Source organism: Scyliorhinus torazame, chromosome 4 (genome assembly GCF_047496885.1).
Source record: "Scyliorhinus torazame isolate Kashiwa2021f chromosome 4, sScyTor2.1, whole genome shotgun sequence".
Taxonomy (NCBI): Eukaryota; Metazoa; Chordata; class Chondrichthyes; order Carcharhiniformes; family Scyliorhinidae; genus Scyliorhinus; species Scyliorhinus torazame.
Genome location: NC_092710.1, coordinates 187,384,202 through 187,397,755, shown reverse-complemented (window position 1 = coordinate 187,397,755; position 13,554 = coordinate 187,384,202). Strand labels below are relative to the sequence as shown.

General features: G+C 49.2%; 1 protein-coding gene across 1 annotated transcript in view; it reads right to left on the bottom strand.

The window, feature by feature from the left end:
- Positions 1 to 13,554, bottom strand: part of LOC140410640 (exostosin-1-like) — a 968,627-nt gene that overhangs the window by 268,865 nt on the left and 686,208 nt on the right. The window contains exon 3 of the mRNA XM_072499003.1: positions 11,049 to 11,142. Coding sequence (XP_072355104.1) covers positions 11,049 to 11,142 — 94 coding nt within the window. The remainder of the gene's footprint in view (positions 1 to 11,048; positions 11,143 to 13,554) is intronic.

Sequence of the window (13,554 nt, the reverse complement as noted above, 5' to 3'; positions counted from 1 at the left end):
CCCATGCCAGCAGTACACTTTGCAGCCCCGTGGCGCTCTCCTATAGCAGCTAGCATGGCATTGTCTTTAGGTGGCCATGTGATGACCCGCCGATGGATGGCCCCTGTTTCTGGGTGGGTCAGAAAGGCAAGGTCACAGTGATCATGGGGGACTTCAATATGCAGGTGGACTGGGTAAATAATGCTGCCAGTGGACCCAAGGAAAGGGAATTCATTGAATGTTTACAGGAGGGCTTTTTGGAACAGCTTGTGATGGAGCCCACGAGGGAACAGGCCATTCTGGACTTAGTGTTATGTAATGAGCCAGACTTGATTAAAGATCTTAAAGTAAGGGAGCACTTAGGAGGCAGTGATCATAATATGGTAGAATTCAATCTCCAATTTGAAAGAAAGAAGGTAGAATCAGATGTAAAGGTGTTACAGTTAAATAAAGGTAACTACAGGGGCATGAGGGAGGAACTGATGAAAATCGACTGGGAGCAGAGCCTTGTGGGAAAGACAGTAGAACAGCAATGGCAGGAGTTTCTGGGAGTAATTGAGGACACAGTGCAGAGGTTCATCCCAAGGAAAAGAAAGGTTATCAGAGGGGGGATTAGGCAGCCATGGCTGACAAAGGAAGTTAGGGAATGCATCAAAGCAAAAGAGAAAGCCTATAATGTGGCAAAGAGTAGTGGGAAGTCAGAAGATTGGGAAGGCTACAAAAACAAACAGAGGATAACAAAGAGAGAAATAAGGAAAGAGAGGATCAAATATGAAGGTAGGCTAGCCAGTAACATTAGGAATGATAGTAAAAGTTTCTTTAAATACATTAAAAACAAACGGGAGGCAAAATTTGACATTGGGCCGCTCCAAAATGACGCTGGTAATTTTGTGATGGGAGACAAGGAAATAGCTGAGGAACTAAATAAGTACTTTGCGTCAGTCTTCACAGTAGAAGACATGAGTAATATCCCACCAATTCTGGAGAGTCAGGGGGCAGAGTTGAATATGGTAGCCATCACAAAGGAGAAAGTGCTAGAGAAACTAAGAGGTCTAAAAATTGATAAATCTCCGGGCCCAGATGGACTACATCCTAGAGTTCTAAAGGAGATAGCTGAAGAAATAGTGGAGGCGTTAGTTATGATCTTTCAAAAGTAACTGGAGTCCGGGAAAGTCCCAGAGGATTGGAAAATCGCTGTTGTAACCACCCTGTTCAAGAAGGGAACAAGGAAAAAGATGGAAAATTATAGGCCAATTAGCCTAACCTCGGTTGTTGGCAAGATTCTAGAATCCATTGTTAAGGGTGAGATTTTTAAAATTCTTGGAAGTGCAGGGTCAGATTAGGACAAATCAGCATGGATTTAGTAAGGGGAGGTCGTGCCTGACAAACCTGTTAGAGTTCTTTGAAGAGATAACAAATAGGTTAGACCAAGGAGAGCCAATGGATGTTATCTATCTTGACTTCCAAAAGGCCTTTGATAAGGTGCCTCACGGGAGACTGCTGAGTAAAATAAGGGCCCATGGTATTCGAGGCAAGGTACTAACATGGATTGACGATTGGCTGTCAGGCAGAAGGCAGAGAGTTGGGATAAAAGGTTCTTTTTCGGAATGGCAACCGGTCACGAGTGGTGTCCCGCAGGGTTCAGTGTTGGGGCCACAGCTGTTCTCTTTATATATTAACGATCTAGATGACGGGACTGGGGGCATTCTGGCTAAGTTTGCCGATGATACAAAGATAGGTGGAGGGGCAGGTAGTATGGAGGAGGTGGGGAGGCTGCAGAAAGATTTAGACAGTTTAGGAGAGTGGTCCAAGAAATGGCTGATGAAATTCAACGTGGGCAAGTGCGAGGTCTTGCACTTTGGAAAAAAGAATAGAGGCATGGACTATTTTCTAAACGGTGACAAAATTCATAATGCTGAAGTGCAAAGGGACTTGGGAGTCCTAGTCCAGGATTCTCTAAAGGTAAACTTGCAGGTTGAGTCCGTAATTAAGAAAGCAAATGCAATGTTGTCATTCATCTCAAGAGGCTTGGAATATAAAAGCAGGGATGTACTTCTGAAGCTTTATAAAGCATTAGTTAGGCCCCATTTAGAATACTGTGAGCAATTTTGGGCCCCACACCTCAGGAAGGACATACTGGCACTGGAGCGGGTCCAGCGGAGATTCACACGGATGATCCCAGGAATGGTAGGCCTAACATACGATGAACGTCTGAGGATCCTGGGATTATATTCATTGGAGTGTAGGAGGTTGAGGGGAGATCTAATAGAAACTTACAAGATAATGAATGGCTTAGATAGAGTGGATGTAGGGAAGTTGTTTCCATTAGCAGGGGAGACTAGGACCTGGGGGCACAGCCTTAGAATAAAATGGAGTCACTTTAGAACAGAGATGAGGAGAAATTTCTTCAGCCAGAGAGTGGTGGGTCTGTGGAATTCATTGCCACAGAGGGCGGTGGAGGCCGGGACGTTGAGTGTCTTTAAGACAGAAGTTGATAAATTCTTGATTTCTCGAGGAATTAAGGGCTATGGAGAGAGCGGGTAAATGGAGTTGAAATCAGCCATGATTGAATGGCGGAGTGGACTCGATGGGCCGAATGGCCTTACTTCCACTCCTATGTCTTATGGTCTTATGGTGGGGGGGGGTGTGAAGGAAGGATTTGCGGATGGGGGGGGGGGGGGGGGTGAGGTGGGTGCACCCATACAGTCAGTGTCGCTCTACACAACCACGGGCCACGGTGGGCAGTCGGCGAGATGCGCAGCAATGGTGGGCCGTGCCTGGACACCCGGATCCCTACGGTCACCCCGATACCACAGCCAATCCCCTGGTCATTCCTTGCTGCTCCCCCCGACCCTAGAATATGCACTCTTCCCCCCACCCAGTTATGCCAGTGGAAGGACTGGCAGTCCACGGTCAGGCCAATGAGCACATGATCTACATCCGCGCTCTCCCTCAGCAGCCACTGTGCCAGTTTCCAGATGTTTAAAACCACAAGTGAACCTCGCTGTCGGTAATTTCTCCTGCCAGAGGCGGAGTATCGCGGGAGCCCCGGTGAACACCGGGACGGGCCTGTTAATAATATGCCAATGGCGTTTACGTGTGGCATAGAATGCATTCACGCCGCGTGGTACGGGAGCATGGTATTCCGTTGGATGCCCAGCGCTGTCCTTGATCTTCGGCTGACACGCAATTCTCCGCCCAATCGTGTTTCCCGATTCATGCATCGGCCAAAGGAGAATCCCGCCCAATGGATTACAACCATGGTTGTTTAAAGACATTATAGGAAATAAATATTGTTATGAATTTACGGTTCATTGGGCTCCTAGGTGACACTGAAAGAATGGAAAATGAGTGTTGTTATTCCATTCTATTAAAATACTTGAAAACCACAATTAGGGAACTATAAAACTGCCAGATTAAGATCTAGAGTGGAATATTTACATTTATATCCACGTTGAGAGTCTATCATAAAGAAAGCTATCAAAGGGGCAGCACGGTAGCATAGTGTTAGCACTGTTGCTTCACAGCTCCAGGGTTCCAGGTTCGATTCCGGCTTGGGTCACTGTTTGCGCTGAATCAGCACATTCTCCCCGTGTGTGCGTGGGTTTCCTCCGGGTGCTCCGGTTTCCTCCCACAGTCCAAAGATATGTGGGTTAGGTGGATTGGTCGTGCTAAATTGCCCTTAGTGTCCAAAAAGGTTAAGTGGGGTTACGGGATAGGGTGGAGGTTTGGGCAGGGTGTCCCTACCAAGGGTCGGTGCAGACTCAATGGGACGTATGGCCTCCTTCAGCACTGTAAATTCTATGATTCTATGAAAGAGTACAGCCCACAAATTCATCCAATTTAGATTCAAGAAAGACAGTTCATTTAAATATTGAAAGATATAATGATCATACTATGTGAAAATTATTGACAATATGACTTTTCAAAAGCATTGCATAAGATTCCATATATTCTTGCAATTAAGGTGCAAACACATTGGATTTAAAAAATCTAAGTTGGACAATGATTTGACTATATAATATGAAACACAGGGCAATTGTCAATGATAATTCTAATTGGGGCATTATGCTCAGAACAATCTTCCAATTGGCAAAATTCCAACAAAATTCCAAGGGCAGCACAGTAGTATTGTGGATAGCACAATTGCTTCACAGCTCCAGGGTCCCAGGTTCGATTCCGGCTTGGGTAACTGTCTGTGCGGAGTCTGCACATCCTCCCCGTGTGTGCGTGGGTTTCCTCCGGGTGCTCCGGTTTCCTCCCACAGTCCAAAGATGTGCAGGTTAGGTGGATTGGCCATGATAAATTGCCCTTAGTGTCCAAAATTGCCCTTAGTGTTGGGTGGGTTTACTGGGTTATGGGGATAGGGTGGAGGTGTTGACCTTGGGTAGGGTGCCCTTTCCAAGAGCCGGTGTAGACTCGATGGGCCGAATGGCCTCCTTCTGCACTGTAAATTCTATGATAATTCAATTTAATTTTAATGGGGTCCTGCACGTTAAACGTTCACGTTTTTAAATTGTGTCAGTTTAGGTGGGAACATCATGGGCGGGAATCTCCACTCCCACGCCGAAGTGGCCGCGCCGTCGTGAACGCCGTTGAGGTTCACGATGGCGCGGAACGGCCCCGGTCCCAACCGATTCAGGCCCTGACAATGGGCCAGGATCGGGGCCGCGTCATCTACGCGCGCCAGGCCTTGTCGCCCGCGTAAAAGCGGCGCCGCAAAGATGACGTGGCCGGCGCCGCATATCGAGCATCATCCGTGCATGCACGGGTTGGCGGGCGCCAACCTGCGCATGCGTGGTTGCCGTCCTCTCTAAGTCTGCCCCGCAAGAAGATGGGGGACGGATCTTGCGGGGCCGCGGGAGGAAGGAGGTCCTCCTTCAGAGAGGACCTCCTTCCAGGTAACCCCACATTCCAGGTAAAGCCCGGTGCAGGATCCCCCCTCGTTCCCCCACAGGCCGCCCCCCCAGCGTTCACGCACCACCCACGACTGCAGCGACCAGGTGTGGACGGCGCCGGGGGGAACCCGCCGTTTTGGCCTGGCCGCTCGGCCCATCCGGGCCTCAGAAGAGCGGGGGTGCCGGAGAATCGCCATTTTGGGTGTCTCCGGCGATTCTCCGGCCTGCGGCCCGTGAAACCCGATCGGGCCGTTCCCGCCGCTTGGGAGAATCGCGGGAGGGCGTCGGACCGGCGTCCCGGGAAATTTTGGCGGCCCAGGCGATTCTCCCAACCGGCGTGGGAGTGGAGAATCGCGGCCAATACATTCTAAGTAGAGTTGTATGGTTCAGTAAAAATATACCAGCAGAAACCCAGGGCGCTATTCTCGCTTTGCGCGCTTCGCACCAAGCCGCTCGGAGAACCGGCGAGCGGCGATTCTCCGGCCGGAAGGGCCGAGCGGCCGCTACGACACGAAAGGTTCCCGCCGGCGCCGTCCACCCCTGGTCTCTGCCTGCGGGAACTCTGCAGGAACGCTGCGCACCGATCGGCGGGCCGACCTCTCCCCCCCCCCCCCGGGCCTACCTCCTTCCGCGCATGGCCCCAGAACACCAGCTCCATGTTGGTGAGGGGCCGGCGTGCGTAAGACGTTCCCCACGCATGCGCAGGATGGGCTGCCCCAACTGCGCATGAGCGGGTTGGTGCGGCGTCATTTGGCGCCACGTAAGGACGCTGGAGCGGCGTGAACCGCTCCAGCGCCGTGCTGGCCACCTGTGGGGAACAGAATAGGTTGTGTCCGGGCCCTGTTTGCGCCGTCGCGACGGCGCGAACACTTGGCCTCAATATCGGAGAATCGCCCCCCTAATGACTTACTGGTTTATGAAAGATTATAAATGGAAAAAAGATAAACTATTTATACTTTGGGCTTAAAATAATAATCAATTAGGCAGCATTTTAAGGGCTGAAGCAATTAACAAAAGGTACTTCGTCTACTCATGCATTTTGATTTGCAAATGTATATCGCTTTGTATATTCCCAGGACTGTAAATGCACTATTGTTATTTCACTGTATATTGATCAGAGATGCATGAAGTACCAGACTTGCTTGACGACATGGGTGCATTTTCTACATTTCATTAAAAAAGGAACATATAGTTACAGGTCTTATATCATTGAACTTTGAAAGGAAACTAAGTCAGCTCAAGCTGTTGACATTGCAAAAGTCATGGCAGAAATTATGGGCGGGATTCTCTCAGCCCGGGGCCGAGCCGGAGAATCCCCACAACCGGGCCACGCCGCCCTAACGTCGGCACCCGATTCTCCGCAAAGGGTGTGTGGCGCGGCGCCAGTCGTGGGTCGCTCTACGCGGCCGGTCCGCCGATTCTCGGCCTGGGAAGGGCCGAGCAGCCGCAGTTAAAACGTTGAGTCCTGCCGGCGTCATCAACACCTGCTCGCAGCCGGCGGGAACTCTGCTTGCAAGAGTCAGGTGGCGGCCTGTGGGGGGGAAGGGGGGGGCGGGCTCTGACCCCGGGGGGGGGCCTCTGATGTTTCCTGGCCCGCCGATCAGCGGGCCGGCCTCTCTGTCCCCTGGCCTCTTTTCCTATGCGTCGGCCCCTGTAGCCCTGCGCCATGTTGCGTCGGGGCCGGCGGGTTGAAGGAGGCCACCGCGCATACGCACGTTGGCGCCGGCGCCACTGCGCTTGCGCAGATCCTGCAGGGCACGGTTCGTGCTGGGATCGGCAGCTGGAGCGGCATGTACCGCTCCAGCACCGTGCTGGCCCCTACTCCTGACAGCGGTCCGTTCAAGCCATCGTAAAATGCGTGGGCACTCTACCGCGGGATGGGAGAATCCCGCCCTATATGTTAAAGTTTTAAAACTATTGGGATAATTAGATTGATGTGTTTTATAAGGAAGCTAGAAGGGCAGCTAAGGATGGGCAATAAATGCTGGCCTAACCAGGGATGCCCACATCCTGTAAATGAATACAAAATAAGCCAGTGACCATAGCTTGAAGTGTAACTTCTTTTCAGAATTGCAAGCCGACCATTGTAGTAAGTGTTAACTCAATTGCAACAATCAAACAGGAAATAAAAAAGTATCAATTCAATACAGAAATGGACAAAGGCCCAGTTGCTGAAACAGGAAGGAGAGGAGAATTGTCTGTGTAGATCCCAAATGAGAGACGAGACAAATTGAACACTCTCTTCTCATTCCTAACTTATTCCATTAAGTGCATAATTTAAATGTGTAATTTCCTCTCAGCAGCCTGGTCAATATTCTTGTCAACCAATAGCACCGAAAACAAATTAGCTTGTCATTCATCTCATTGCTGTTTGGGGGATTTTGCTGGCTGTTATGTTTGCCTCCATAACAATAACCTGTGGGCTCCTAGGTAATTCATTGTACAAAGTGCTTGGGGATTTTTCTGAGAGATGTGATAAGGAACAATATAAAAACAAGTCCTTTTTTCTGCAATTCTGCATTATAATGAAGAACATAAGAACTAGGAGCAGGAGTAGGCCATCTGGCCCCTCGAGCCTGCTCCACCATTCAATGAGATCATGGCTGATCTTATGTGGACTCAACTCCACTTTCCGGCCCGAACACCATAACCCTTAATCCCTTTATTCTTCAAAAAACTATCTATCTTTATCTTAAAAACATTTAATGAAGGAGCCTCTACTGCTTCACTGAGCAAGGAATTCCATAGATTCACAACCCTTTGGGTGAAGAAGTTCCTCCTAAGCTCAGTCCTAAATCTACTTCCCCTTATTTTGAGGCTATGCCCCCTAGTTCTGCTTTCACCCGCCAGTGGAAACAACCTGCCCGCATCTATCCTATCTATTCCCTTCATAATTTTATATGTTTCTACAAGATCCCCCCTCATCGGGCCACACACACGCACATCCCCCCACACGGGCAGCACGGTAGCATTGTGGATAGCACAATTGCTTCACAGCTCCAGGGTCCCAGGTTCGATTCCGGCTTGGGTCACTGTCTGTGCGGAGTCTGCACATCCTCCCCATGTGTGCGTGGGTTTCCTCCGGGTGCCCCGGTACCTCCCACAGTCCAAAGATGTGCATGTTAGGTGGATTGGCCATGATAAATTGCCCTTAGTGTCCAAAATTGCCCTTAGTGTTGGGTGGGGTTACTGGGTTATGGGGATAGGGTGTGTGGTAGTATGTATTGGGGGTCATGTGGGACTGGAAGCCCTAATGTCATTGGCTGACAGATCCCGGGTCCTGGTTGGCCGTTGACCTCTAGCTCCGCCCTGAAGGCGGAGTATAAGAAGCCGGAGTCCTCCCCCGCAGGCCAGTCTACTATTGAGCTGCGGGGGAACAGACACGCTTAATAAAGCCTCATCGACTTCACTCTATTCGTCTCACGGAGTCTTTGTGCGCTACAATTTATTAAGCGTGCCTAAAAAGGACTATGGAGCTCAGGATCATTCCGGAATGCCTGAGGATCAGCCCCCACGCAGTGAACGCGGCAGCAGCCTTCAAGCACTGGCAGACTTGTTTCGAGGCCTACCTCAGAACGGCCACCGGCCGGGTCACTGAAGACCAAAAACTACAGGTCCTGCACTCGAGGGTGAGCATGGAGATCTTCTGCCTCATCGAAGACTCGGAGGATTTCCAGACGGTGTTCGCAGCACTGAAAAGTCTCTATGTCCGCCCAGTTAACCAAATCTACGCTCGCTACCAGCTCGCGACGAGACGGCAAGGTCCCAGAGAATCGATGGACGAATTCTACGCCGCGCTGCTGATTTTGGGACGAGCCTGCAGCTGCCCTTCAGTGAACGCAAATGAACACACGGACATGTTAATGCGCGATGCTTTTGTGGCAGGTATGAATTCCTCCCAAATCCGCCAAAGACTTCTAGAAAGAGTGTCACTAGGACTCTCAGAGGCCCGGGCCCTAGCAGCCTCCCTAGACGTGGCCGCGCGTAATACCCATTGGGCTCCGTACGTACCCGTACAAACCCACCCCCCCCCCCCCCGGACACCCCACAGGCTTGCGCGGTCCAAACGCCAAGTCGCACCGGGGGCGCCCGCTGTTATTTCTGCGGCCAGGCGAAACACCCCCGGCAGCGCTGCCCGGCCCGCGCAGCTATCTGCAAAAGCTGCGGGAAAAAGGGCCATTACGCGGTTGTGTGCCGGTCCCGCGAGGTCGCCGCTGTCCCGGGAGAACAGGGAGCTCTGCAAGCCGTTTACGCGCCCCAACCCCCTCAGCACGCCATGTACGACTCCGCATCTTTGGGGGCTAAGCCCCAACCTTAAGGGGCTAGGCCGGTGCCGGACGAATTTCCGCCCCGCCAGCTGGCGGAAAAGGCCTTTGTGCCCCGCCAGCTATCGCGGAAATGACATCTCCGGGCGGTGCATGCGCGGGAGCGTTAGCGGCCGCTGACTGCATTCCCGCGCATGCGCAGTGGAGGGAGTCTCTTCCGCCTCCACCATGGTGGAGACCGTGGAGGAGGCGGAAGGGAAAGAGTGCCCCCACGGCACAGGCCCGCCCGCGGATCGGTGGGCCCCGATCGCGGGCCAGGCCACCGTGGGGGCACCCCCCGGGGCCAGATCGCCCCGCGCCCCCCCCCCAGGAACCCGGAGCCCGCCCGCGCCGCCTTGTCCTGCCGGTAAGGTAGGTGGTTTAATCTACGTCGGCGGGACAGGCATTTTAGCGGCGGGACTTTGGCCTATCCGGGCCGGAGAATCGCGGGGGGGGGGCCCGCCAAACGGCGCGGCGCGATTCCCGCCCCCGCCGAATATCCGTTGCCGGAGAATTCGGCAACCGGCGGGGGCGGGATTCACGCCATCCCCCGGCGATTCTCCGACCCGGCGGGGGGTCAGAGAATCTCGCTCATAGTGTGAAAAACAGATTTGAGATGAGGGAGCGGTTAAGCCGCATACCACATTAATTGTGTAATATGCTGTGTCACTGAATGGTTAAGAACCAACCTGGTGCCTTTTTGATTTCCCACTCAGTAAATTCCAGAATATTGGGGAAGTGCAAGGTGAAAGCTAAGAATGTCTCACTGGAAGACAGGGAAAATCAATGATCTTGTCCACTTAGTCTGCTTTCACACACACCACATGTTGGTTCAATAGTAGATTACTTAGCTATCCCCCTGTCCTGAGGAATGATGTATGCTGCAACAATGCCAAAGCAAAGGAGAAACTATTTACTTATTATGGCAATGGCACGGTAGAAAATTATCCTGGAACAGAAGGTGGTCGGTTTAAGACCCATCTAGGAAGTTCACAGTTGTGTTCAATCCTGACACCACAATTTAGGTGCAGTGAATGGTTTAAACCATTATTTCTCCCCAGGGAGCCAATATAAATTAGACATGGTAATTAATTGGATTTTGGGGATTATACGTCTTCAAATAATTACAGAAAGATAAAGGATAAAAAGCCTACATATCCTTCTGAAATATTTGATTGATTATTTAGCAGTACCACCAATCATACTTAACACGAGACAACAATTGATAAATATAGGTATACTACTTTGTGTTAAAGATTTGCAAATGCAATCGCCTCTGCTAAAATTCCATTTAAAAGCAGTTGAAATATTAGGGAGTTCTCTTCACACAATACTGTCATCCATCCAATATTTTTCCAAAATATCTACTGAAGTTTGCAATTGCCTTGCCAGATGAAAGGGTACTGTATATATTAGGAAATGAGAGGGGTAATAATAGGGAACCCCACATGCTTTCTATCTGAGCCGAGATCAGGTGCACCCCTGACACTTGTTCTAAATCCAGATCAACTGCTAATAGTTTTCCCTTTATAACAAGATGATTAAGTCACATTGCTGGAGAGAGCCCTACAGTCTGCTGCTTTTCAACCTTGACTGAAGGAGAGGCCATCTGGGAACATTGGGTTATAGGGATTAATGTCAATAAAACATGTTTTAAATTTAATGTGCAAAAATAGACAATTTTAAAGTTGTATTAAAAATTGTTTCACAGTTGCATTAGTAGATTGTTGTTAATCATCACAAAATCTTCTGAACGTCCAAAGAGACTATTTGGAACCCAAGGTTAAAATGATAACTAATAAATTTGACTGATTGTGTTAAAGAATTAATAATCTGTGAACATGCTCTTGTTTCTCCAGTGTATTACCTGAAGAGCCTCCAGAAATCGAAAAGAGCCCAGCCTCCTCCCTCTTGGGACAAGACAAAAGCTTGAATTGTGCAGCAATTCTTGGTATTCAAACCTGCAGAGACAAAATGAATAAATGCACATAAATCCACTATTTCAACAAAAAATGTTTTAAAAATCATGAGCACAATTTTGATTGTGTTCCTTTTTCTTGGAGAACATCAAAATAGACCTTGGTTGTTTCTACTACAGCAACATTGCTTTGAAATAAAATGTTAATCAATGACTGACGTATGACGCAGAATGATTTCCTTTAATTATCTCCATGTTAAATACGTGGAGGACCAAGCCTTTCAATTTTGGCGGGGCCAGTGAGAGGTGGGGGAGGAGCAAAATGGATGGTAGAGGTTCAGTCACCAATTAAACAAACCCCCTGATTAATTTCAATGGTAATTTCAGTGGCCAGTCCACCTTTGCCCATATTATGTGCCTCCCAAAGTTAGCAAGGGAGCTTTGGGTTTGACGCCAAATGGCCGTGATATTGGCAGTCTGCCTGTAGCACCTGCCCACCATTGCAATCAGGAAGCCCAAACCATTTTCAGATTTGGGCACCATTATAATTTTCTCAGTGAGTCATGTGTGCCACATGTAGAGAGGGGGCTGAACAGAGCGGAAGAGGTGCCCCGGGGGACATATCAATTTCAAGGCCAATCTTGGGGCTGGCAATAATCACCAGTGCAGGGAAGGGTAGGAAGGGAATCTTGTTCTCCTCCCCATTGAGGCCAATTAAACACGTTAAAAAGCTAATTCAGAGTGTTGAAGTGGGTGGGTGGAATACTTAAAGGATGCATGAGTTGCAGAAGCTTTACGTTTCTGAACAACCGAGGGGAATCGGGGTACACGTCAGGGCACCACTCCGGCCCTAGAAGAGGGCCAGGGGGGCAATGAGGGATTGAGCACTTTTAAGAAGTTGCCCCCTGAACATTACACAGAAGGAAATGAGAGCAGGCACAGTCCCCAGTTTTTGAACAGGGGCGGTAACTCCCTGGCATCATGGGGGCAATAGGGTAGGGAGGAAGGTGGCCAAAGACAATTCAGTGGCCACCATTCCAGAAGGAAGGCTCTAACTTGTAATAGGCACAATTTCCAGACTTTTGGCCCTGCAGTGATAAGGGGCAACACCCTCAATAGGCAGGGTAGAACGCCAGGCCTCAGGAGGTCACAGGAGAGGAAAAAGGGCAGGGAGGCAATAGAAGTCAAACCATCAACACAGGATTGACTGCAGAAAATTAATCTACCTGGAAAGGACCAAGAACCAGTGCCACAGGAGACTGACTCTGCAGGCAGATGGTCACAGAGAACCAAGGCCTCAACACCAAGGACATGTCTTTTTGCAACACTGGTCATCATGCCCTTCCAGTAGCCATCAAAACCAATGTGGCCAAATGCATCTTCATTTCCGGCTCCTTCCAAGGATCAGCTGCAGACATTACTGCACCACATGAATACAAAAGTTAGAAGCAGTAGTGGACCTCACGACCCGCAAGCCTGCTCCACCATTCAATATGATCATGGCTTCAACTTCACCTTCCAACCCACTGCCCAAATATCCTTCCCACTTCCCATGTATCCTTCCCACTTCTCATATATCCTTCCTTAAGATAAAAACATACACAATATTCCAGGTGTGGTCTCACCAAAGCCCTGTATAATGAAAGCAAGATTTATTTTTCCTTGCACTTCAATCCCCTTGCAATAAAGGCTAACAAGCAATTTGTCTTTGAGTGCTTGCTGTACCTGTATGAGTTCCTTGTTCAGTCACACACACACAAGTATCTCTGGACAGCTCTGATTACTCCATTTATACTTTTTGCTTCCTGTTCAGCAGCTAATCCTTTACCTATCTTAATATATTACCCCAAACTTGATCATTAACTCTTATCTTGCCTATTAACCTTTTGTCTGCCACCTTTTTTAATGCCTTCTGGAATTCCAGGTATTACTGGTTCATCAACCTTACTAGTTACATCCTCAAAAACTTTAATAAATTCGTCAAACACAATTTCCCTTCCAGTAGACCATGCTGACTTTGGTAATACTATGCTGTCATGAGTACATTGTTGAGACTTTCTTAAAAATAGATTTTCAGCACTTTCCCAATGACTGATGTCAGGCTACCTGGCCACTATTTCCCGGTTTGCTCTCTTACTCCTTTCTTGAATAATGCGGTCTCATTTTCCAACTTCCAAACTGCTGGGATCATTCCAAAATCGAGGGAATTTTGGAGAATCAAAGCCACAGGGTCTATCTGTGCAGCTATCTCTTTTAGAACCATGGGATGTGGGCCATTAGGTTCTGGTGATTTGTTGGATTTTAGTCCTTTTAGTCCCTTAAGTTTCTCCAGTATTTTTGCTATGCTGATGATAACTTTCTTAATTTTTAACATTTACGTTATCATCTATTTCTGGTATTGCAACACCAACTGCATATTGCTGGTCACTGATGCCCTCTTTGCCAGATTTGGACA